We start from the raw sequence: 26,679 nt of genomic DNA on the forward strand, positions 1-26,679 counted from the left end.
GAATTATTTGGAATGGAACAGGAAAACAATCATGTTTGAAGCAGTATGAATCGGTTCACAGCTGTCAAATAAATATCTTAATTGATTTAAAGGAAGCTCTGTGGTTGTGTTCTGTCCCCTGACTTTGATATTATGCAGTTTTTATGTTTTTACTGGTAACATATTAACACATCACTAAATAAAGCTGGGTAAGTCTGTTCCATCTCTCATCCCACTTAAGATAAAGTGTTACTCTGAGTAGATTTGTAGGAAGAAATTTTACAAATTAAAGGATCCAAATATCCTGTTTCACCAATCTAAGATTACAGAATTAGGCTCTGCATCTTGTTAAGTTTAAAATTTGGCCCTACTAAGAATGCAGAGACGCAGTTTTTGCTCAAAACTGTACATTCAATAAGAAAATAGATTCTAGGAACTGGGCAGATTGAGTGGGTATTCCAAACAACTGAATTCAAAGAAAACAGACAGTCAAGGTAGAAAATAACAACTTCCCATCAGTCAGCTCAGGATATAGGATCATTTTAAAAGATGAAAGTTAGCAAAAAATCAGTGTGGTTCCATGAAAACCACAGAGAATGGGGCTAGGGAATGACAATTCTCATTCTCCATCCCAATTCATTAGGTTAAATAGCTGTTATGTCTGAAAATAATCCAAACATTTTAAACTTGAGCCTACTATTAAGTTACTGTGCCAATGACAAATTACTTTCCAGGGTTTTATTTCATCTTAGTTACTTTCCAAAGGCAATTTACTGGCAGGGACAGACTTTTTTCTCACCTCTACCTTAATTTGCAGCACAGTTTAAAATTATCAGCTTGTGAAATCAAAGTTAACACAAGCAGTGTGGCAGTTAAACTGCAGCACACTTTCTGCTTTAGAGCAGAAAATCTCTTCTGTTTGCTGCCTTCCTTCAGGTCATTAACATGATTTATTATGAAGCAGGAAATTAGGTACTGGATATATCAATATTGTTCAGAAAATTCGATTCCATCATTGCCATATAACTGCTTTATCTCCAACAATCTTGTAACCATAGTAACTACATGAGAAAGTATTCCCCAAATGTTTTAAAGTTCTTTTATTCTTATTAGCAATGCCAAACACTGAATAAATAATGGTAAATTATTGTTTTCCAGTTTTCCAAGGCATTTGCAACTTGTGCTTTTCTTCTGAAAATCTTAAGTAAACAGGTGTATTTTAGCAAATTTTTCCAATAAAATTCTATTACCTGAAAGAAATCAGAAGTGTTCAGTTGGAAGTGTTTATGTGAATGTCAGTATTCTTTAAAAAGGGAGGGCTAAAGAGACACCTCTCAGACACAGAGACAAATCTGAAGTGCTGTTTTCACCAAATAGTTTGTTAGGACACCAAATACATATCCTTTAATGAGAATTAATGTGCTGCAGCTTAATAATTCATGGACTTGCAGTGAAAGCCCTTTCATTTAAAGGAGCGCTGCTCCTTTCATTACTGAGGTAGGTTGGTGTTTTTCCCTGAAGGTCAGGAGTGTGCCATTCCTCCATGCAAGCCATTAATTTAATCAGATGTTAAACCCTGACTCCTCCAACCATCCATTCAGGCTCAGCTCAGCAGGGTTTTACACATTTTCAGGAACAACAGAGTAGCAGGAAAATTGGGGGTCTCTTTTCTGTCAGGATCAGAAGCAGCTTTATTATGCAACTGTGATCACATATTTATCAAACATTGTGTTCCCTCCTCAATACTGCTGGTGGAAATGAATTCCTCTTCTCTGGGTACCAGAAACTTTTCTTTTAATCTTATGCCAAAATTTATATCCATTAGTTATTACACCAGTGTATTCCTTTCACTTAAATCATCTGGATTTACAGAAAATGCTGGTGCTAGGCAGAGCAAATTGAGCTCATATATATTTCTGCCCAGTCTTACTGTACCTGGACTATAACTTGATTTTTTCTCTAAACCCAATCTTTGTTTCTTGATGGATTTCAAAGAGCTTTATTTATTGCCTAAGTGCTATTCATAAATAACACCCTTTTCCACTTGTTCACTTTTCTGCTTTGTTTGCTTCTTTTTTCTCTATCCTCATCTGTGGATATGCCTTTCCCACATGGAATTGTAGACATATTTTAGAAGAATGCTCTCTTTATATGCCATCAGACTTATTCAAGGAATCAGAATTCCTTGTGTCTCTGGAATTCCATATCCTCTCTGAAAAAGTTCTTCACCCACTTCTTCAGCTGTCACCAAAACATTCTTGTCTTCTGGACAAGCCAAAATTCTTGCTGATGACCATTTCCTGTTTTCTGACCATGCTCTGGCACAGCACAACCATTGCTTTTGACATGGTGATGATTTGAAATCAAACAATGGGATATTTAAAAAAAAATACCTAAAAATACAGTAAATTTTTCCTGTAGGCTCCTTGTCTAGTTCCATTATGAGAAATGCATTATTTTGCTTCCACATCACTTTTACTAACTGAAACAAAGATTCAGGCCAATAATTGGGATTCAGACCTTCCCCAACCAAGCAGCTGATAAGCAGTCACACAGATCCCTCTCGTGGTGTTGGAAAGGTTTTGAGGTTTCTCCAAATCATTCTCTTCTCTGTGAGCACACACCATTATCCTCCAGGTTTGGACACCCTTCCTTGCCAGGTCCTTTCCTCCTCCCCTTTTCTTTAGACTCCCTCTCATTTTCTGCTTAATTTTCCAATGGTTCCAAAAAACTTCTTAACCCAGATTTTGTTTCACTGTTGCTCCTCTCTTGTGTTTCTCATGTCTTCCTCTAACCTATAAACTTTCTGTCTGGATTCTCTTCCCAGGCTGAGAGATCATGATCATCTTTTTTGACTTCCATTTTTTGCCTGAAGTTTGACATTTTTTTACAGCTGCTTCTTTAGTCCATGACAATTCTCTTCTGTAAAGCATGCAATTTATCGTATATAAATAGTATAGCCACTCAAAAATATCAGCCTGAAGCAGCTTTTTACATCCAGTTTTCTTCAGCTTCCTCCCTTCCTCAAGTGTTTTTCTACTGCTACTTTAACAGACAAGATGCATTTGCTCTTGCCTTAAATTCACATTTCAGAAGAGAAAAAAAAAAAACACTTTCTCATAGATCTTAAAGATTTTTATCCTGTTTGCAAGCCTGGACCACTTCTAGTCTTGAGCTTTTGTTGGGGTCAGTCCTGCCATGTAACTGCAGGCAACAGCCAGATCAGGGGCAGGAAATATAGAAAGTTTCTGATCCAAAGTACCTGATCCAACCCCACACCCCCTCCAAAAGACAAAACAGACAAATAACAGCAAAAAAATTCTTAGGGGAAAAAAATAAAGTTTTGGTTTTGATTTATTCAATAATTTCCTGCAAAGACTCCTGTGTACCTCTCTCTGTGCTCTGCCCTTCACTGAGTGTAAAATGTCCTGCCAATTTTCACCAGGCCACTCACGGCTTCCAGATTTTACCTGCCAACAATTGCAATACTCATTTTTATGCAGGACAACTCCTTTAAACTGAAGAATAGAATCCTGGATTCACTATTTGTCCATCAATAACATGAAGAGCAAATCCTCTGAGCCTGGGTAAACACAGTCTCACTTTGCAGGTGTCCTTCTCTTCTGAAGTGTGGAAAAAGAGCTGGGACTTGTAGAGTATCTCCAGAATTCCCTTTGTGCTCCTTGGGGTCGGCACTAGTGTGAGGATTAAACTTCAAAAAGCACCATCCTCAGTTAAAGTGTGTCATTGCTTTGTAGATGCACAGAACCACCACTCTAAGTTAATCTTAGAAAACATTTCCATGGTGCAGTGGAGAATAACCTGCCAGTGCAAGTACAAAATAATCCTGCATCCTACTGCTCTGTGTTTCATTTGACTTCATGTGGACAAATAAAGCGGAAAAGCAGCATATGGAGAGAGACTAGAAATTGAATATCATATCCCAGTGCTCTATCAGCAAGAGCTAAACAAAACACATCAATAACAGTCAAGAGTTGTAGCCTGGGCCATCTGGTCACAAAGGTTGTATTAAAATGTTTTAATCTCAGGGTTCTCCCTCAGGCACAAAGCATGATATGCAAAACCTTAAATCTTGCTAAAAGGTGAGACTTCTCTACCTACAAACACAGCATGCCTAGGATAGTTGCTTAATTAAGAGCTACCCTAGTGAAGGGTGTGGAAATGGCAAGGCAATAATCCAATTCCTGAGTGGGGATGCTGGAAAGCCAGGAACAGCACAGAGAACAGGCTTGACACATGTACTTCCTTGTTAACCTAAATACTAATTGAAATTTTTGTAATTAATTTGAACAAAACACTCTTTTCACTTGTCCAGTGCAGTATCTCCTTCCTGATATACATATATCAAAAATTCATAAAGGAAGTCCTCTGAAATTCCTTTTTTTTTTCCCTTATGGTGTGTTTCCTAACTGTGAAATAAAACTCAATTAATTGTTCTCTTCCTGCTCTCCTTTTTCCACACATCTGCCCTGCTCCCCACTAAGTGCTAATCAGCTTTTCACCTGTTGGCTGCTGCAATCACTTCCAAACAACCTTGTGCAATTCCAGCCAGCACAGCATGGGGTGCAGAGAAAGTGGAAATCAGAACAAATTAATAAACCACACTGGTGATTTGCTAAAGCAGGGGAAAGGAAGGGAGAGTAAGAAAGAAAGGGAAAATGACACACTGGAAAGCTGACTTCCATGTGAACATCCAGACAGGATCACACGGTGGTACCACACAGAACAAGTCAAAAATCTGAAATTATCCTTATCTTCCATTCCATGCAGTCAGGAAAGCTTCACATTCCTTCTCATTCTTGAAACTCTGTTATAACATGCAAATTACTCATTCTCTGGATGTTTTGCCTCTTCCCCAAAACACCATAGAAACCACAGCTAATCTGCACTGTCCTTCTGCAGGGATTACAGCAGAGCAGAGATGGCAAAGGGTTTTTTCCTGAGGTTCAGGAAAAACCAACACCTAGCAGGAGCTCTGATCCATCAGTCCAAGTGGCTTCTGAAGATGAGCCCCAAGATATTTTGGAAGAGAAAATAAACACCTTCCTCACACCTTACAGAAGTGAGCAAGTAAGTAAATTTTTAAAAATTCATGAAGCTATGGAAAGTTGATGATAAATATGTAAATTTAAGGGAGGGAGATGAGCAGCTTTTTCTCCAGCTCGTGCAGGATCTGAAACAGGTACAGGAACCAGTACTCTGAGTTAGCAGGACCTCACAGCCTGTCTTGTGACCTGCAATAACTGCTTTTCTTTTCAGCATTGATTTTGACTGAATTTCTTCCCTGCAATCAGTAGGTCTGAGAGTCCAAACCTTTTTAGTTATGCTTTGTTCAGCATTCAGTCACAAATTACCACAGTTGACCTAGAATATGTCATTTCATTACCTTCAATACCTCTAAAACTTTTGTCTTCCCTGACACATGCATAACCTCTCTTCCTGTTTGCAATATACTCCAGCCAAATTAATCATCTGCATACCTAAATTGGAGCTATGCTGAAAAAAAACCCATAAAAGATTGTAAAAATTGTGACATCTCCAAGTATTTCAAGATGCTGATCATTTGAAATTCCTATAATTTGAACATTAGTTGAGGACAGGTTTCTCAGGGCCTTTGCAAAGCTGCCTGCCAGATGCTCTCACATTTTTGTCTTTGTACATCCTCTAAGGCACTTGTGATGCCTGAGAAGCACTTCAGGAACAGGAACAAATCAGGATGACAAGATGCCAGGAAAACATTGCAGTACAAGCAGGGCCTGGTTTGTCTCCTTGTGCCTGAGGAGCCCAGAACTCCCATCTTAAACTCCCCATTAAAAATACTTAGTGAAGAAACATCTGCAGAGAGATTTTGGCTGCCTGAGATCCAAAAATTCAGTGTTCACAAGCAGAAGGAATGGAAGAGGGTAGGAAGAAATCTGGAATATTTCTGCCAGTGTGATAGGCACTGCAAGACTTTAAAAGTAATAGATCAATTGCTTAATATCAACATTTCACCCAGTTGTGTTCACTTACCTTGCCAACTAATCTGGGGAATGGAGGTCTTTGATTTTCAGGAATTAATATTGGAGTTGCCAAAATAGCCCTTTTTTGTCTGGGAATTCCAAGGTTGCCTTCTAGTTTTAAGATTTCCTAAAAAAAAAAAGAAAAAGGCCAATTAGTAAAACTTCCAGATATTCAGTTGTTATTCCCTTTCCCTGCACCTTTAGGCAAAATTCCCATGAACCACCAGATTCAAAGTTTAGTATTATGTATTTTTCAGCAATTAGTGATAACATATGAAACCATGTATTTCATCTTTCAGGTTACTGCACTTTTTTCAGTGGCAGCAGACATCTCTTATTGATTTTGTACTCCTGTAAACAAGTTATAAACTTAATCAGGTGTGTCTACAATCCTAAACTGATAGCTGATTAAATCATAAACCTTTAGCAAGGTCTGCTTTACATCAAATACTTGCACAAGACCAGTCAAAAGCCACATTTCAAAAATTTTTAGAGAATCTTCTCTAAATATATACATGGTGATATCTCTGAAGACGTAGATGAGGATAGACATCAGCTACACTCAGTCACTTCTCAGCCAGGCTTTCAATCAAACACAACAAAGTGAATTTATAAACACAGTCCAATGGTAATGAACACTCAATAAACACCCAAAGCTTATAACTTCAAATCAGACACCAAAGCCCAGGTGTAACTTAAAATATGAGCTAGGAGGTTGTTTGTGTTGGATGTTTTGTGTTGTGGTTTGCTTTCTCTTAGAGCAAGCTTCATGCTATGCTCTCAGAAGGAACAAAAATGAAAGTTGTATGTACACAGGACTCCTTTTTCTGCTGCATTTCTGGAGCCTTTCTTTCTATCTGAGCTTCAGGCAGTTCAGCCCGTTATGAGCTGCAGTGAACTCTCCACAGTGGCCTCTGGCCCCTGGAAAGCTCTGCCCACCACACCTTTGCTTTCTCTTCCCTTCTGCTCTCTGATCCTCTCAGTGTTCTCCCTGCAGGAGCTGCAGCTTCCCAGAGACCACTCTCCTTCTTTTGCTTCCTCCCACAGCCTCTGCAACTCTCTTCTCCAAGCACAGTTACTACCAAGGTCAAAAAAGCCTCTTTCCATCTCCCAAAACTCTCCCTTGATCCTTTATGGGAAGAGAAAAAACAACAAAAAAAAACCTGCAAAACAAATACCCATAAACAAATGAAATGAAACAAAACAAACCAACCAAAAACCTAACAACAACAAAAAAGTCCAAATTTGTAGTGTATTTGGAACTGTGGGACTGAAAAATATTTCAATCACTACTTTTCATTCAGGTTGTCATGGCAGTTTCATAAAAATCACTGTTTGAATTAAATGTCTAATTCCAGCAAGGCAGTTATATCCTACAGATAACGCTTTTCTCTCTTAATGCACAAACTCCAAACCCCAAAGTTTTCAGCCAGTTCTGGAATCCATGTTGTTGTTTTAACAACTGATTCTTCATTACACAATGAAAGCTCCATCCCTAGGCTGTGTTTTTACAAAATGTCAAAGCTGAATGAGTTTTTTTGGTGGCACAATCTGGATCCATCAGCCAAGCTCTCCACAGGCTGCTCCTGCCTCCATCTGTGGCAATGCCTCCCATCCAACGAGCCTCTCACCACACAACTCTGCTCTACCTCTGCTGGCTTTAGCATCATTTCTCAAATTTGACAACAAACAGGAGCAAGGGAAACTCAAGTTTTCTCCAGTTTGCTTTAGTCATGATAAAGTCAAAGAGCAGTGGGAAACACACAGAGAATCCCTTCTCATAATGCTGCCAATTTTCATAACATTTTGAGGCTCCCCCTGGTAGAGTTCCCAGCTCTCCCAAAGGCTTTGCCATTTCTCTCTAATCTTTCAGTCTGAAGGCCACTCAGGTCCCTGGTTTTGTCTTTCAACTCCTCTCCCAAGAGTTTTCCTTAATAAAAATTCATGAGAAAGTTCAAGATAAAAACAGTTGAAGTGTCAAATGAAAAGAGCTGAATCCTGTCCAAAGGCAAATGCACGGAGCAGTAAAGCTTTCAAAAACACACACTGTAAATACAGAGGGGCTGGCACGTGCCTGAGATGACCCTGAGGAGCAAGAGTGACTCCCAGGATAGCCACAAGGAAACCCCAGTCTACAGCTCAGCAGCAACAACATTTATCTGATCACACCTTTCAGTCCTGCTCTCATGGTTTCCTTCAGCTCAATGTAGGGATTTGAACGAGACAAATCTGAATGTCTTCCTCATTTGCAGAGTCCTGGGAGTCTTTGCAAATGAACAAGACATTCAGATTTGCTTATCTTTGTGTCATGGAAAGGTTTGGGTTGAAAGTGACCTTTAAAAGCCATCTGGTCCCACCTGCAGTAAGCAGGGACATCTTCTACCAGATCACTTTTCTCACAGTCCCATCCAACAAGACTTTGAATGTGTCACATTTCTTTCTGTGATAGTTTTAATAGGAAAAGCAATGTCCAGATTGTTCAACATCTAGGGCTCACAATTTTGGTAGCCATAGACACATAAGCAGTTAGCTCAACACTTTCCCATGACAGGTTATCCTTACACTTCCCACCAAAGGTTCACAAATGGAAGAAAAACTCAAATTATATTCAGTGAGTCGTTAATATAAAGCAGTGAAGTTCTAAAGGAAAGCAGTAGGATGGTAAGACTTAAGGCCTTTAAGTCCAGATTTCTAAGCAGAACTTCAGAACAACAACAAAAAAAAAGAATTATTGTTTTTTGTTTCTAGCACAGTTATTCTGTTTCATGGAGAAGGAGGTTCTGCAGATTAAGCACAGAAATGTAAACACTTCCCTGAGTGTGTTTCATATTCTTCAAATCTCACTGTGTTTTTCTAAATAGTGATTTCTTTGTGATGATTTCTCTCCCATCACCCCCTGGTGTCTAACAGCAATGACTGATTAAACGAGCGGCCAAAAGCACCTCTCAGGAATGCAGGTAAGCAGAGGAGAAGAAAAGGCCAAGAATATTGCACCAACACATTGAATAATAGACTGGTGTTTGTGGTTATCATGATTTCCACGTTTGTAAAGAACTAAGAAAAAGGAAATATATTTTGCTTAGTGCCAAGCAGCTGCACCTGCAGGTTTGATCTTCGGTGAGTGTAAAAGAAGGAATCTGCCATTACATGTGCACTTAACACCTGACTCAATAGCTGATACCCCTCATTCATGGACGGAGATATTGTACATAGAATAACTTTTACTGCATTCACCTAGGTAATTTATTGGAGAAGCAGCTCACAAGGGATATAAAATTACTCCACATTGGATTGGTAATTTTGCTTCACACGTTTTTAAAATAGCAGGCTGGCATTGCCACCAGAGTGGTCTTTTGGGCCTTGCCTTGAGTGAACCCACAGAGTTCTGCGTCACCTTTGTTGGAACCAGCTGATCAAAGCCACAGAGGCTACAACAACTCCAGGGGAGGATTTTTGGCCAGTCCCAGGTGGGTGTGTCCCACCAGCACCCAGAGAGACGATGGCTGCGGTCACACCTGCTTCTCCCCAGGTGCTGCCTTGTATGAAATACAGGAACAAAAAAGTGTCTGTCCACAGACACCCATCCACAAGCAAAATTTAAAACAGGTATAATATCATGAATACATGCCTACCTAAAAATAAAGTGCACCAAAACCAAAAATTCAAACTTTTTGATTGTTTTTGGTGGGGTTTTTTAAACAAAAATGGTAGGAGAGAAATCCTATCAGGCTCATTATTTTTAGTGCTTAACTACAATTCCATATCTGCAATCATTGTATTTCACATGGTCAGTGAAATATACTTCTCATGGTCAATGGAACATGATCAGAATCCAACTATTACTTCAATGCCACCATTTCATAACTTTTACACCCTCTTTTTGAGTTCCTTAATTTCCCCTTCTAGGCATGGAATCAGCTCAGCCATAGTTTGGCTGATTCACTGGCAATAAAGTTTGATTTCCTGTTTCCAATAAAAAAGCACCAAACACAGCCTCCTCAATTCCCCAGTATTTTGGATAAACTTGAATTGAGAGATGCCAGCCTGCCCAAACTACAACGCCATGCAAGCTGGAATTTCCCTGCATCCTTCAAGAACTCTCCTCTTTGTTTTGTTTTTCCTTCTTTTTACCAGGCCTTCTTGCAGTGCTTGAATATTTGAATGAATGGCCTGGTCACTCTCCAGCAGCACAAACCATTACTCTTGGCAAAGAAAATTTCATTAGAACTTGTCATGGGAATAGGGTGGCTGAATTCTGGGATCGATTTGTCACAATAAGGGTTGGAAACACTGCTGGAGTGGCAATCTGTAATCCACTGTGGTGACCAGAAAAGTGCTTCAGTTTCTTGTCATTTAGTTGATCTTATATACTAAGGTTGATGGTATAAAATGGGGTCAGCCCTAAATACAAAAAATAAAATTAATTGGATGCTTGTTGCAAGCAAAGTTCATCTGAAATAGAGAATGGGGTGTGGTAACCTGAGGTATATTGGTTTTCCTACAAAATAACACCACAAAAATGCTGAAAAACTAGAACTCTTTGCAGGTGAACATAAGAAATAATTTTCATATAATTCTCAGTTGACATTTTAAATCATTCTGTAGTATTTAATTCCTTTATGTGGGTTATTTCTATAATCAGAATATTGTTATCATCAGCAGTATCGAAGTTAATTATTTCTAAAATATATGCCCAAACCAGAAAAACGTTTTCACATGTTGGTAGTAATAAAAAAAAATCTCAGAAATGTGCTGGAACTTTAAGTTAATGAACAACTGTTTAAACAAATAATGAACTCAATGAATAAATTTAAGAAATTTAAAGGTCAATGGCATTCACACAAACATCTGCTCAAAAGAATTCTGCCCTCAATGCCCGTAAATGTCACCCTAAAAATCACTTTGTGTGCTTGGGAAGAACAAACCCGGTAAAATGCAGCTGGCTAAGGGGAATTGGGTATTTCAGACAAAAAACTTCCAAGCTGGTGATGCATGTCCAGAAACAATATCTAATGGAAATTGCTGGTGAAACTTGATTTGATTACTCGGGGTGTTCATTCTCTTATAATTGTTCCATAAGGGGAGAGGCAGAGCCTTTGCACTGCCCATTTCTGATCTATCCATTAACTGCAGAGACACGTGGAGACCTCAGCTCTCAGCTTTGCTCCTGGGCCCTCCATCTGCCTGGGCCTGGGGGATTTTTATAGGATGGAGGCTCCTGTTATCTTTAGAGGAGTCAAAAACAGAGGTGAAAAAAGTTATTCTGGTTAAAACCATTTGGTCACCTGTAAATCAGAACCATTTTAATGCTAGTTTATCCTAGAGTGGTTTTGATACATAGGTGACAAAACTATGGTGGAGACACACCTGAATTTTTACTTTGTGAAATAATTAATTCTATTATTGCCCTGAACTTCTGCAGTATGTTTTTTGATGAAAAAATCCTGTATCTATTGAAATATAAGTTTCATTTATCTACACACCTGCCTTATTCTGTGACAGGGAAAAGTTTTTGTAAGATGAAAACAAAGTACCACTAGCTTTGCTTTAGCCATGGGATTTACCTGCACTGAGAATAATACACTCTTCTTTTAAATTAGCATTTCAGGCTTTTTTTTGGTCATCATTTAGAGAATGTTATTCTCATTTTGAAGCATATGTGAATCACCCCCTCTTACAGGAAAGCTCATATTGGTTCAACACTGCTCATTAAATATAATGAGGTGTCCCTTATACACAAACAACCAAATATGCTCTGACTGCCTCATCTGTCAAACACAACTGAAATGCAGGCTTGAGGAGAAAGACAATGGCTGACCTTATGCCTCCACGTTCACTAGGATACATTAGCAACACATCACTTATCATGGGTAAAAATACCCTTTTCTCCATCCCTGCTGTGCTTACACTTGTAGCAAAGCAAATAAAACCAGACTGCTTTTACAGCATGCCAAGAGAAATGAAAAATTCCTAAAGATGTCCCAAAACCTTTAGCACCTCAAATAAATGTAACTAAAATAAGGAAAGCAATTTTTGATGCCATTGCCTAGGTAAAAAAGCCTTAAGAAAAGTGTGCTGTAATAAAAATTTACATTAAAAATAGGGTGTTTTGGTTTGGTTTTTCTTTCACTTAATGAAATCATCTGCTTTTGGGTGAGATACCAAATTGCTACTGAAAATAAAAACACAGTGGAGATCTGAAGCAATTAAAATCTTTCAAAAATCTGATTCTGAGACTTAACCAAAGGCACGTGTAAAATACATTGCACAGCATGGACACAAGGCCTTAACTTCTTCCTCTCAATAGTCCTGCTCCCAATATTCCACTGAGTGGACTCATTTCTCTGCTCACATAGCAAGAACTCAAAATTCAAGAGTACTTTTAACACTCAAAAAGGAGAAAGCACACGTAGAACACAAATCTCAGTTCTAGGGCTGACAAATGAGTTAAAGATGAGTTTTTGGTGGGGCAATAACCTACATGAAGCCACAAAATCTGTAGATCAGTAGCACACACAAACAACTCCAAATGTGGAATAACACAAGCAGCCATGAACAAGCAGCCCCACGTTTCCCTCCTGGGATATAAGGACAATTTCTAATAAATAAAGTTTCTTATGTGAAATAAATATTATTCATAGCAGAAGCTGTTTCACCTTGGAAAACCAGCTCTCTATGTCTTGCTGCAGGGCAGCCAGCTGTGAGAATGTGCAGAAAATTAACACATTTTATACCCTTATTCTGGGCTCAAGTGCTATGGAATTCACTGCATTATAACAGTGCTGCACAAAAGCAATTCCATGATACCCTAAAGAAAAAGAGTGTATGTTAAGGCCATGTGTGCTGTTAAGTGATGCAGCAGCTGCAGCCCCAGACCCCTGCCTGAATGGACACACAAGCCACATTTCTTCCCCATATTTTGGTCCCCTGACCTGTGTAGGTGTATCAGCTGGGCACCTCCAGGTGAATCCTGCTGTGTGCTCAGCATTAACCACAAGGAGGGCACCCAGCTATGGATCAATTTCCATTTACCTCATGCTGAAAAGCAAGAAAATAAAGACGACATTTGTTAAGAGTGTGAGAAGTGTGTTTTTAGCTGGAGCAATCAAGGTGAGTTTAACTGGAAGGGACTTTCAATAATTCCCATTAGAACTGGTACTCTCTTGCATGTATTACATTGCAGTCATTACCTGCACAACTTCCTCCCTCCTTTCCTGCTCTACTAACTCCTAGCAAAAATAACTTTGCCCAGGTCTGCAGAGCAGGGCTGTGTTGTGTTTAGATCACAGAAGAAGTCTGGGTGTGTTCTCTAAGGCCTGACTGTGCATGCAGGGTGCTCCCCAGAGCTGCATTCCTGAGCTCTCCGTGCAGGAGCTGCCAGGCTGACAAATGCAGCGTGGTCTGTGATGAAGACAAAATGCCCACTTAGATCCAGGCTCCAGCAAAGCTCCTCAGTCACCAGGCTGGATTTCAAGTCTGGTTGAAAGAAGAAATGTTAGTGCATTAATCCACTTCACTGCTTAGTCCAGCTACTAGGAACAAATTAATTAACGGGCATTAACTGAGTCCAGAAAGCTGAAATCATAGTGTATTAATCCACTTCACAATTTGGGCTCTAGTTTTACTCTTCAGCACAAATTAACAGGCAGTAACTGCCCGACAGCAGCAGCTTAACTCTGTTGTGTGGCACAATAAAGAGACAGGGCTGTGGTGCCTTGTGGACAGCTTTTCATTATCACCTGAGTGCTGCTGGGCTTCCTGCTGCACTCTGGCTGCATTTTTCAAAGGTGAGAATACAAGACCTAAACATGCCCTGTGTTATTTGTTCCCACCACAGTGACCCAATTAAATTCACAGGACAATGCCTCTTAGTTCTAAACCTTTCATTAGTCTGGACAGTCTCAAAGACCCACACAGTATTACTAAAGAAGAGAGCACCCAGTTGAAGTTCTGACTTGGATAAATGGTGTCTAAAATTCACATGCAATGAACCAAGTTTTAAAAAGTATTAATTCCAAGACACATAAAAAAAACCAAAAAAACAGTCATTCACTCAAATTTGACTTCTAGACTTGATTCCTGCTGAATTTATAAAATATGCTGGTGAGATATAGGAATATTGTTTTGGTTTTGCTGTATCTGTTTTGGGGTGGGAAATCAAAGCACAGCTTTTTTTGCAGAAGGCACCCAAAAGAAATGTGAAACAGGCAAGATGGAGACCCAGACACAGGCTTGGACATCTTTGTGGATTCTCACATTTCTCCTTAATCACATGCTGGCAATTAAGTCTGCTTCAGGAAATTCAAAGAGTGTACCTGTCAGGAATCAGAGGCAAATTAATTGCTGTACTGGAACAGATCAATGATTCATGAGCTGTAACATCAAGCTGCTAACAATATTAATTGCCACATACTTCAGGGAGAAGAGCCTAAAATGGCAGGAGTCATAGTTTACAATGGTTTGAAGATGTTTTTTCTGGATCATAACTGCAGAAACTAAAGCCAAGTACACTTTACAATACATGAAATGTGACATGAGAGTTCCCAACTGTAAATCATTCCAATTCATATGTTCGAGTCTGAGCATCTTGCCCTAACAACCTGCAGCCAGAGGAGCACAGAAATATTTATATTCCTTAGTTCACACCTGCTGACCTTTAACTGAGCATCTCCATGGTATGAGAACAGTCCCCACCTACACAAGCCCCAAGTAAACAGGTTTTATTAAAGTTTCCTGGCCAAGAGAAGGCAGATCCAGACTTACTCCCTGCATGTCATTTGCCTGGCAACTCCAGTGCTACTTGTTTTTGTGGCATTGGCCATGGGCTTCCCACTCTGTGTTTCTGAGCAGTGGGAAGCAGAATCCAAGATTATTTAAAGGAAATGATTCTCTCAAAGCTGTCAAAGCAGGGCTGGAGCACTCCAGTGCTCCTTGTTAAGTCCAGTGTAGTAACTGAGCAGGGACAGCCAGCCCAGCAGCCACAGGGGACAGAGCAGACACAGGTTCTCTATTGTTCTAATAATTGCTCCCACACACCTTCCAGTGAATGCTGATATTTTAGCACTCCACAGATGTGAAAACCCTGCTCAGGTCTTGATTTCTAATCCCGTGTGTTTCTGAGAAAGAAATGATATATTCAAATGCATTCAAAAGTCTGGGCTCTGACCAAAGGAGATTATCCACCCCTTTATTTCCACTTTACTTTTTTGTTCATATTTCATATTTGTTCAGTTCTGTCAGATAAGTTCTATTTTTATCTATATGCATTTTCTTGCTCCCAAAGTAACTGAAGTCATTAAAGCCAGACCTGTGATGTCTGCTGCTTCTACTGACACACTGGAATTTAAACAGGACAATTCTAGAACTGAAAACCTGGGTTCTCACAGCTTGAGCTAAACCAGCAATATTTCTCTACCCCTCATAATTATCCATCATGCCAGCCCCAGAAGAACCTTGAGTGGACTGTATTGAAATGTCTTTATGAATTTGTAAGAATGGTTCTCCAGTTCTCCCTGCACATGCCAAGTGCAAAGGTCCTGCCTCCAAACGTGACCAAAGACCCTGTGTGTGTCAGCATGCTGCTGCTGCAGATTTCCAAGGAATGTGAGGAAATTAATTCAACTCTGCATGATTCAACTTTGTTCACACCATTCCCTTTGGTATCCCAGCTCCAAAATCAAACCTTCAGCACTGTGCTTGAGGGCCTGGCTGCTCCTGCCTGATCATTGCATAGAGCACTGAAGTGCAGCATGACTTTCTTAGCCTAAAATAGCTTTATTTTGTTGGAGCCATCTAATAGAGACAAGTTAATAAATTGCAGCCTTCCTAATTTGATACATTTTTGGTCCTGTTTCAGTTTACAAACTGTCCATTAGCAGACCCTGAAATCTGTGAACAAATACATTATCTACCATTATATGCAAGTTTTTCAGATGAGTAATTTTTGATCTTCAGATTGCTCAGGCAGTTGCTTGGAAACATTTGTCTGTATTAGTTACACAAGTCATGTGGCATTATTTGTCTTTTCAGATTGGATGGCTTCTGTGAATAAGCACCGGAGCATGAAATGCAAATTTCATGATATAAAATTCAGAACTTGCTTTTGGCAAGGATTTGATTTATTACATTTAGAGCACAAGATGAAAACAAAAAGGTTATCTCTGTGATCTGAATGACTTGATGGGAAGTGATGCCTGTGCCACTTGGAGGAGTAATGACATAAATTACAAAATCAAAAAAAAACTTAAAAGATGGAATGAGGTTTGGAACAGTTGTGCTGTGGAGAATGAACCCATGCAATGGAAATATTTCTGTTGATTAGTACTTTCCAGGGAATAGTACTTTTCTAGATTAAAACATAGGTGGGTAGGTCAGAAAATTCATGGGAGCTCAAGAAAACTATTATTTTTCTTATTTTAGAATTTTGAGCAAGCAAAGAAATAGAAGCAAGTGGTTTTGTTCATATTGATGGTAACAGCCTGGTATCATTCAATAAGGTTGAAAAAAGTATGCATTTGTATTTCACTGTACATTATATAAAATACAACAGAATCACTTCTCTGCTGATTCTATCAGTGTGAGGGAATTGGAAACTCACACATTTTCGCTTTTAACTTTGTAAAAGAGCCACTTGTATTTGCCTAAGTGTTTCTGCACTGATGGTAATGCTTTTTCCTCCCTATTGGATGCAACAATTTATAAAAGTGAAATCATTGGTTCAAAACTAAATATGGAATTTTGTCAGCAGAGACTGGTCTTTTCAGTTGAAGAGAACCAAATATGGTCAAACAATGTTACTGAGCACACTCAGACTGTGATCCAGGCTGCTTCCACCAACTATAAATCCCACATCCAAAATATAGCCAGAGTCCAGGAGACTGAATCTAACAAACCCTGAAGGAAGAAATAGTGCTAAAACAGTGAAGAAAAAGTAAGAGAACAACAGGGGGTTTTTTTCCCAATAAAAATTTAAACTCAGAGTGCAAGGGCAGTAAAAATCATTTGCAAAGAAGAAAATACCACTGGGGTTTTGTCTGAATTCCAGTGCCACAAGCAAATATAAAAGTGTTGGGTCTGATTTTTAGTGACACTTGTGATAGTTGACAGAAACATATCCCACTGCTAATTAGGTAAAGTCTCTGACTAACTTTCCTGGTACTCCCAGGCTTTCCCTGGTACTTTTCAGGCTGGCATCTTTGCTAGGAACAAATGCCAGGGTCCCAAACACCAGCCAGTCAGCTGCAGCCTGACTTCAGAACAAAATATTTGAGCCACCCATGATTTAAAACAGGCTCAGTTTTGAGAGGCCTATGAGTAACCCATGATTAAGGTCAAATCCTTCTGCTGGCAGAGACAGCCCTGAGTGTGTGTGAAATATGGGTGTGCAGTCCTTGGTTACTGTTTAATGCTCTGTCCCATAAATCCCAGCAAAGGAGCTCAGAACCAGCCAGGAGTGGTGTCACACTCTGGGCACCTCTCAGAGTGCAGTCAAATGCCAAGGGGTTATTAATGAACTGTTCAAACACTAAATATCAACTTGTTCAGAAAACAAAGGTATCAATTTGTACTTTAACAAAACCAAATGCTTCAATAATCCCAAATTTCTCCACTGCTTTCCATGTTTGTGTAAAAAAATCGCACATTTCTTAAATGCCAAAGAATCACCTTTTTATCTCCATCCTTTCTCCAATACACATCTCAGTCAGATCATGCTCATCCCTTTTCAACTTCATGTTGTTCCCTTCATAACTGCATACAGAAAGTTCCTTTAAGGAATATGAGCTTATAAATCACTACCCTTTGCCTGTGCTTTAAATCAGGCATAAAAAACAAAATAGTACCAGCATCCAGGGCTAAGATTAAAAGTTGGATTCATATTAAAGAATGGTGCCTTTTTACCATTGAAACTGGAGCTGTAGATTATTCTGTGCTGATTAAGTACTACAGTGGGTAAAGGACTTTCTCATAATGAACACTGCTGTAAAACAATTTATCTACAAGAAAGGAAACAAGTTTGCATAATCCATTTATGGTGATTCAGCTTTAGAGGAATTTGTTATATAAATATATCTCACCCTAGGGAATTGTTTTGCCAAAATAACTAATGAAAGTGTTTGAACAACTTAACACTGATAATTAATAGGATTTTTCAGTATCACAATGGAAAATGACACCTTCCCATGTATATTAACCATCATATCAGTGACAGACAAAAACTTGGCAAACTCCAACATCCAAACACATCAGAAAGTAGAAAATGAATTAAAGAATTGACTTAGCAGATGAAAAATAGCTAAACTGGTGACATGTTTTAACTGAGCCTCAAAAGGTGTTTAACAATACTTTAAAAACATTCCATAGCTCAGTAATTACCAATTTTAAAAAATCTTAATTAATAGTTCAATTGTTCAAGTGACATCACTAATACTTTGATATGCTGGAGTGTTTGAGTAAACATTATCAACTCCCATTATGTTGTTATCCACTTTGCTGGCAATCCCAAGCAATGTTTTAAGTTTAGGTGTCAATATTTAATCACCAAGAAGGATCACAAGCTCATCAATAATGCCTTGCCAACTGTAATTCCCTGGGGACTTAAAACTTACAGTGAACTTCACCTGCTTTTGTGGTCACATAATTATTTTTATTATGCTTTGTGGCAATGTTGGCTGCCAAAAAAGGTTGTCCTAAAATCCCAGTGTGACAAAAATCAATTTTCAGATGCAAATGAGGGTGCCATAGGTGACATTTTTCATACCCAATAAATTGCCTGTCTGTGGCTTTGAACTAATGGACACATAAACAAGAGAGATTTGTGCCAAGGTATTGCATTATAATCTTAGTGAAGTTTTATGAGACTCATGCTACAGGCTGCAAAGGGAAAATAAAACAGAGGGAGGGGGCATGAACAATTTGAGGAAACCTGTGAGAATAGATTTATTTTTTCTTTTTTTTTTTTTTTCCTGAGTTCTCATTTTCCATCCAGCTACTTCTGCCCTCCTCTCCTCCCTCCTTCTTTTATTTTTAATTTTAGGGCTCTTCATGACCTATTCTGTCTGTCACAACTTCTATCTTATTATGATCCTACACTTCTCTTCTGTTCTGTCCCTTACCCATCTTCCCAATTTCTCTCCTAGAAAATTTATGCAAACAAAATTTCTTCCCGTCATTCATTTTAAATTCTGACAGCTCTGTGTCCTTCTACCTCCACCCCCTTGAGGTGATATTTAAACTTTCTTAAGAAATACAAGAAATACATTGAAACTCTCATTACCTTTAGAAACAACAAAGACTTTAAGTGAACTCTCTGCTCGTGTCAGGCATGGCTGCACTTCAATGAGGAGATCTGCATTTGCACCAAATGGCTGGGATTTCATAGGCTTGTCTGAAGCTTATCCTGAATAATCACAAAATTCTATAGCCTGCAAATTTAGGTTGGAAGTCCTGTGAGATATTTACCCTTGCAATACGAATAAAAACAAGATAAACCAAATATTTTTATGCTGTGTTGATAGTATTGTTTCCAACTGTAGTTGAAATGAAAGATATGGTTGCATAATAGCTTCTCAAGCCTCTTTAAAAGATGTAAGTAAAGTTCAAATCTTAAGCTTTTGAAACTTTAATCTTGGAATAAAGAACAATCTTTTTGTTATTTCACATTTCTCTTCTGTTAGAAAAACATGAATGATACTGAAATGGCAAAGAACTGAATCCTTCATCAGACTTATCCCCATGCCAGGGCTGAATAATAATTTTGGGGAAAGATCTGGAAAATACCCATTTCAACCTCTCATCCTCTCATCTTTAATACAAAACATTATTGCTGCTGATACTCCTTAGCAGTTTTGAGTTTTGTTTGGGGTAGAAGAGAAGAAAAGGAACTTTTTCATTTCCCTCCTCCTGCAAAATCAGAGCCCTCTGAAGCCAAGAAACCACTGCTCCTTGTCTTTGCCCACCAGCACCATGTGCAGAGCTGGAGAAGTGCTGGGGCAATGCTCCCAGGCACAGGGGGGATTGTTGGGGTGTCCTGTGCAGGGCCAGGATCTGGACTTTGATGGTCCCAGTGTGTCCCTTCCAATTTAGGATATCCTGTGACCATCAGCACGACAGCGAGGCAGAGCTGGTGTCTCAAACTGTGCAGGCACAGCTCTTTAAATACAGCTTTAAACTTGTGTTTATGCCACTGCTCTGGTTGGCCAAGCAGCATCAGTGTATTCCCCAGAGCCAAGAGTTTGTTCCCATTGCCAGAGCAACACTGGGCAAGGCTGGAATCCAGGGCAGAGTGCCACAGCCTTCCCCACCCTGCTCTTCTGAGAAGAGAACCATGGTGGAAAGTGTGGAACATCCTGTTCCCTGCCTTTTATGGTCACCACAGACATCTGCTGCCCAAGGCAGTGAATACCCACAGCTCCTCTCTCTTCATCACTCCATTTCTGCATGCCTTGTTAGTCGTGCAAACATTCAGAGAGTCTTTAATTCCAAAAGTCCACAAGTGGCTTCAGTAGCCAAATTCCCTGGTCAGATTAATTATCTCTATCACTGCTGGCAAGGAAGGAAGTGTCTGATAGAAAATTCCCAGGTGGTGGAGAATTTACCTTCTAGTAAATTTACACCACAGAGCAGTCTGCTCCTTCTCCAAAGCACCAAAGGCATTTCTGAGTTCTTCACACTACAGGTTGGTTTCAATGTAAAACTCAGTTTTACAGTACTTCTGGAAGCAGCTTCAAGTAGTATGGATGAAAGAAATCTACCCTAGGCTACAAAATAGGATTTTGTTTCTGAATGAGATTTGCCCAGCCTGTGTCTCTCAGCAGCAGGACATACCAGCCAAAATACCAATTCAATCAAATTCACCAATTTAGCCAGGTTAAACACCAACCCTGAACTTGGAATAACTTCTCAGGTGTCAGGTATATTAATTGAAAGTACATCAGGGGCAAAAGGTGTACAAAGAAGTTCAGGAAAATAAATGTTCTGAGAGCTGGTTCTACAGTCCTGATCTCTACTGCCATTGTCCAAAGCTATTAATTTATACAAAAAGGTAATTTAAAAATAGGTTATACAAAGTAGCATAGTTTTATGAGTCTTTATTCAACACAGAGCTCTAGGACTCATTCATTTAAATTGTATTCCACCTGTAAATATTAGAGACTTAAAAAAACTGGGATAAATTAGAGTTGCTTAAAGGTTCTATAAATAGCCCTGTACTATGTCACTTTTGTAGGTGTCTGCTTTGTTGACAGTCACTTTATTCCAGTTTCCCTGTAGTGAACATGAAACAGCCACCTAAAGAAAACCTCTCGTAATTAGAACAAGGCAGGCACTAAACCTATCCCGTGGCTTATCTCTGTATTTGTAGCTGGAGTTCATTAACTTGTCAGCACTGATTCCTTTTGAATAGGAAAGTGAAATGAAAAAATGACGTGCAAATCAATATCAACTGTTCAGCCGTGTTCTCATTTAGCGCAGTGTCAGATATGAAATATTGAGAATCCAAATGAAAATTTCTGGTGGAAAAACATGCTTAGTTTGCCATTTTTATAAGACAATTATTACAGTGAATTAAGGTACTTGTCATCCCATGGTGAAAGTTGCAGCATGGGGAGAGTTAAAATCTTCTAAACTTTTTTGGGGTTTTTTTTTTCAGATTTTTTTAAACAACATTAAGCTTGATAAATGGAAGAAGCATTTAAGAATGTATAATTCATGCTTATTAGCTGAGATAAAATCCATGTACCACATTCACATATATTTAGAGAGAGAGAGATATCTGCTTAAATGAGTCTCAGAGAACTCAGCATTCCATCACAGTTCCACTGATATTTTTGAAAAATACACTTCACACATATAAATCCGTTATCAGAAGATTACAAATTAGTCTCCTTGGACTAGATAACAATGATGCTAATGGAGTGCCAAAGTGTGGATTTTTTGGTTTGGTTTTTTTGTTGTTGTTGCTAAGGTTGGGATTAAATGTGTGAGATGGTGTTTTTTGTTTGGATTTCTTCCTTAGCAGACACCTTTCAAACCAAGACAAAACCCCACCTGTAATGTGCTTTTTGAGTAACTCCATCTTCTGCAGGGATCAGACACAGAGAGGTATCAAAGAGAAGATTGTCAGTGGTAAAACTTCTTCCTTTTGCCCAGCTTGAGTTTCCTTCTAGAAGCTCTTTGCTGTATTTCCTGCATGTATCTCCTAAACCCACCACCTTTCTCAGTGCTTCAGTACTGCAGTGAAATGAAGCAGAAATGCCAAGGCAGGCGGTTCTTGCCCTCCCTTCTCAGCACACTCCCTCACTGGAAACCAGAGCCTTATCTTCCCACTGTCTAGACTTGGGGTTAATTCACGTTATTTTCTCATTTTATAGTTTTAAAGAATGAGTTTTAATCAAGCCACTTATCTAATTCACAATTGTTCAGAAACATATTTTCCATTAATAAAATGATCATAAGTGCAGCCTAATGCACTGAGTGCCAACAAAAAGAAAAGACACAATAATTACCAGCACTGACAAGGAATTCGGAAAGCCATTAAATAAAACCAACAATTTCTCTCCCCCAGTCCTCCAACTACAACTCTCCCATATTTTTATACCACTCAAAGCTACAGTAATTATGTTCCTCAAGTAAACCATCTACTTTTCTGTTTAGTAGACAAAAATTAAAGGAACCCTTTCCCTTTTGTACTTCTAATGCATTCCCTATGTTTTTCCTCTAATTGAATTAAATATGACATGTTAAAGAAGGAAACATTTCCATTTGGGATACAGATGATTGAACTTTTCTGGCAAATGTTAAATTTAATAGACATCATAGGACTGAACAGAATCTCCTTTATGTTATTTACAAATTTGAGATATAATTTTAAAATAATTACAGTCAGTACACAAAATCTGGGATTAAAAGCCACTGAATAAATGTGAAACTTCTGAGATCCTCTGGAGAGCTGCTTGATCAAAAAACCATTAATTTTGCAGGGATTCAGCTGAAGGCAGAAGCGACATTAAAAATAACTGAAGAGGGGTTTTTTTCCTGTTTCTCAGACACAAAATATAACTGGCAGACTGTGACTACCCACTAACATTATGCACAATAAATATTACATATATCAACTTGATGCTAATAGTATCCAATAGTGAGGACCATACCATATGATAGTCCCACTAATGCATTCAGCTTTCCTGGCAATTAAACAACATGGAAGCATTAACAATTAACATCAAGGTCACCCCCAGATAAATTTTGATTTGGACACTCCTCGCAGCAGATTTATGAGTGGATTCAAAGCTCATTAAAGTCGGTGGAATGACTCCTGTTGACTTAATGGGGATTGCATTTGGTGCACTGCTTGCTGTGTTTTCCTATGACAGATTAATTACACGGTTTTGTGAATAATCAGGCCCAAAATCAGCCCCGTAACTTAAAGCTCCAAGCCTTGCTCACACACTCGTGCAGCTTTGTCAGTGATGAGTTTGAATGTTATAGATGTGAGCCAAATTCAGAGCCAGATCTTCCCCAGCTTTGACTGTAAATCTTTAAACTACAGTTTTGACATCCCCTCTCCTTACCTCTGCCTGAATTCCTGATTTGAGGGTCAATTTTGAGGGTCAAGTCTGGCTTTAATGACCAAACCAGCTTCAAAAGGGTGTTTGTTGGGAGTGGAGGGAGAGAAAACCATGGTAGGACAACACAATACAGCAGCACAGAGAAAATGAAACCTTCTGCAAATAAAGGCAGAAAGGTTCTCAGGCTGCCCTGCACATCACACGAGGGATGAGGCCTGGGGAGCTGCCGGTTTTGCCCTTGACCTGTTGCTGAAACAATTCACCTCCACTGAAAACTAAAAGTGGGACAAACAAATAAAAAGTTTTAGCACCAAATTACAGTTGTTATTGAAGCAGAGTGGATAGAACAGCCAACTGTATAAATTTTAAGTCATGCAGGAACATGCTATTGTTGAAAAATTGTCAAATATTGTTCCTCTTTTTTGTCCCAACCTATACATATATATGTTCCTATATCTCTATTATGTTTCTCAACACAAAACTATAATGTTAGCACTGAACAGAACATGTGTTAAAGTCTCTCCTCAGTATTCTACAGTGATATATCAGTCATGTTTCCACAGACATAACTGGAAATAAAACACACATGAGCAGTTCCAATGAACTCTCAGTTTGGAGTTTCAGGCTTTGATATAATCAATGACAGAACTAATTAGACCATGACTGTTGACTGAGGTAGTACCAAAACAAAACATGAAATCCCCATCTCCCAAACCAGAAATTCAATCTAAGTTTTTTTTTATTTCTAGCAAGCCATTCTGCTGCAAAGGACTGGCAGGATTGATGCAAATACAGAATATTTCTGTAATAATCATCTCAGTCTACAGCATGAGTTGAGAGTCTGCAGCAAGGGCAGCAATAAGAACAGATTTAGTGTGAATATTCTTGTTGTAGATGATGCCAGGCTGGAGTACATCCCTGAGTAACCTGGGCTCTCCCACAAGGGGTTTTGTCACCAGCATATCTTTCAGCAGTCATGAGGGTCTTATCAAGCAGAAGTAGCTGAATTTTTATTTCATCTTCAGGGGAAAGGAAAAAGTCACAGGTATGAGAATATTCTCTCTGTGCAGAGAAGAAACTGCAATGCATAGCATTTGTCAGCCAATCAGGAGTTTTGTATTTATTGGATTTTTTTTTTTTTGTGCCTGAGTTCAACAATATCCAAATCAAAATGATCTGGCTCTGGAGAGCACTTGAGGCCTCTGTTCCAGAGAGGTGACGTGCTGCCTTCATCACCACCCTGCTGGGCTCGAAGGGAGCCCTCTGCATTTTGATACAGCCTTTTAAGCTGCATTAGTAGTGCAAACATGAACTGTTTTCTTGCTAGTATTCTTTTTGGGTTGGTCAAAAATTCAGGCAATACCAATGCACCCTAGTATCAGTGCAGGTATAAAGCCTTCATCATCTCCCAGTTCTTCACGGGATCACACCTTTGAAATTCCTGGACAAAAAATTTCTGTGCCAATATCTGAGAGTGAAAGTTTGGTTTGGTTTTCCAGATTTTAAAAAAACTTGTACTATCACCTTTCCCCTGGTGATTAGAGGATAAAACTTTCTACAGTGCAACAGTGTTTAATACTGTAATAAAAGCCCAGTAAACATTTAGTAATTTAACACACAGCATCAGATGGGTTCTAGAAGAATTAAAGAAAGATAAGTTGGATTTTTATGGGTTTTAATAACTCATAGATTATCAATAAGTCTGCAAACTGTAAATCTTCATCTGATGGATATAATTTGCACACTTGTTCTAGTAGTTCTGAAAAGATTTTATCCATCAGGAGAGCATGAAAATGCTGAAGTCTGTGACACTCCTTATTAGCAGAGTCCTTAAAGCTCCATAAAACCTGATCATTTATACATTTCTATTCATAGGAGAGATGTCTAATCCAAAATCCACACACACAAATAAGACTCCAAGATTCCATTTACAAATACACAGGTCATGTCACACATTTGACCCTTTTTGAGACAAAACAAACCAAACCAGTCCATCCAAACTGCCTTGACATTACCTGGCCACATCAAATATTCAGTAGTTCTGCAGGACCATTGGTACCATTAGAGAGATTTTAGATTTGCACTTTCTTCCTGTGCAATCACAACCCCAGCTGCCCTCTCAGTGAGAAACTGTACAAACCAAGTAGCAAAACTATTTTTTTTTCCAGATAGATCAACTGCTTAATGCAAAGGTTATTCAGTTTGATTTAGTGGTGAAATAAGTGAGGGAAAGGATGATTAATAACTCCAAGATGACTGCAAGCATTAGCAGAGTTGTTTATTATGAAGACACCAAATTGCTCTAAGCTTTAACTCTGACATTCTTCAAGTTGCCAAGTTATTCTAGGTACTTAAAAAAGAAAACTAGCTGCAAAGTAAGAGGCAAAGAAATAACCATAAAAGCATCAAAGTTGTAATGATCAACAAATAAGGATTTTTAGGTCCAAAAGAAGCCATCTATTCTTGCAATGGCAGAATCAGTTCTTGGGGGAGGACAAATAGAGATTTTGATGCCACATTAAATGTTTAAGATGTGTGCTGAGATAGGTGTTACTGTAATAACCAATCCTTCAGGATTGTGGAAATCAGCATGGAAGCATTGGGACAGTCATTAGAGATTCTTATTGATGTGTTCAGTGAAGAGAAATTGCTAAACTCTTACTCAGGGAATCATCATTCCATGTCAATAATTTCTCTTATCAAGGCTCTCTCAAATCCATGCTGCATCTGGAAGCTTAGGGAGAAGCAGATAGTAGGAAAACACCAGCAATATTTTGTGTCTCTGACCCAAAAAAAACCAACAAAACCTTTAGCTTGGTTTTGGGCATAACTCAGTTTGAGTTCCTCTTGGAATTGTCTCTGTTCCTTAATAAATCTGAGAGCTCTCGGGTGGATCTGGGGTAGCTGTGGAGCACCAACTGCATCATTCCTGGTGCTGGATGAAAGAACAGCCATGGACAAAATGGACAATTTTTCTTCTCTACCCTCAGTTGCACACATTCTCCTGGTTTCTATAACATCTCTTTTTCATGATGGATTTGAGGACATTAAGGCTGTCATGGCAATTCTGATATCATATCAAAATTGCCAGCTCCTTTTCCCTAATCCCTCAT

The 26,679-nt window shown here is 38.9% G+C and overlaps 1 protein-coding gene across 2 annotated transcripts in view; it reads right to left on the reverse strand.

The window, feature by feature from the left end:
- Window positions 1-26,679, reverse strand: part of CDH13 (cadherin 13) — a gene marked incomplete at its 3' end in the record, with an annotated part of 437,223 nt that overhangs the window by 247,725 nt on the left and 162,819 nt on the right. For both annotated transcript variants that reach the window (XM_084215472.1, XM_084215471.1), the window contains exon 4: window positions 6,013-6,129. In XM_084215472.1, the coding sequence (XP_084071598.1) occupies window positions 6,013-6,129 (117 nt within the window). The remainder of the gene's footprint in view (window positions 1-6,012; window positions 6,130-26,679) is intronic.

The sequence above is a fragment of the Fringilla coelebs genome (assembly GCF_963513975.1).
Source record: "Fringilla coelebs genome assembly, chromosome: 14".
In the NCBI taxonomy this organism is placed as follows: Eukaryota; Metazoa; Chordata; class Aves; order Passeriformes; family Fringillidae; genus Fringilla; species Fringilla coelebs.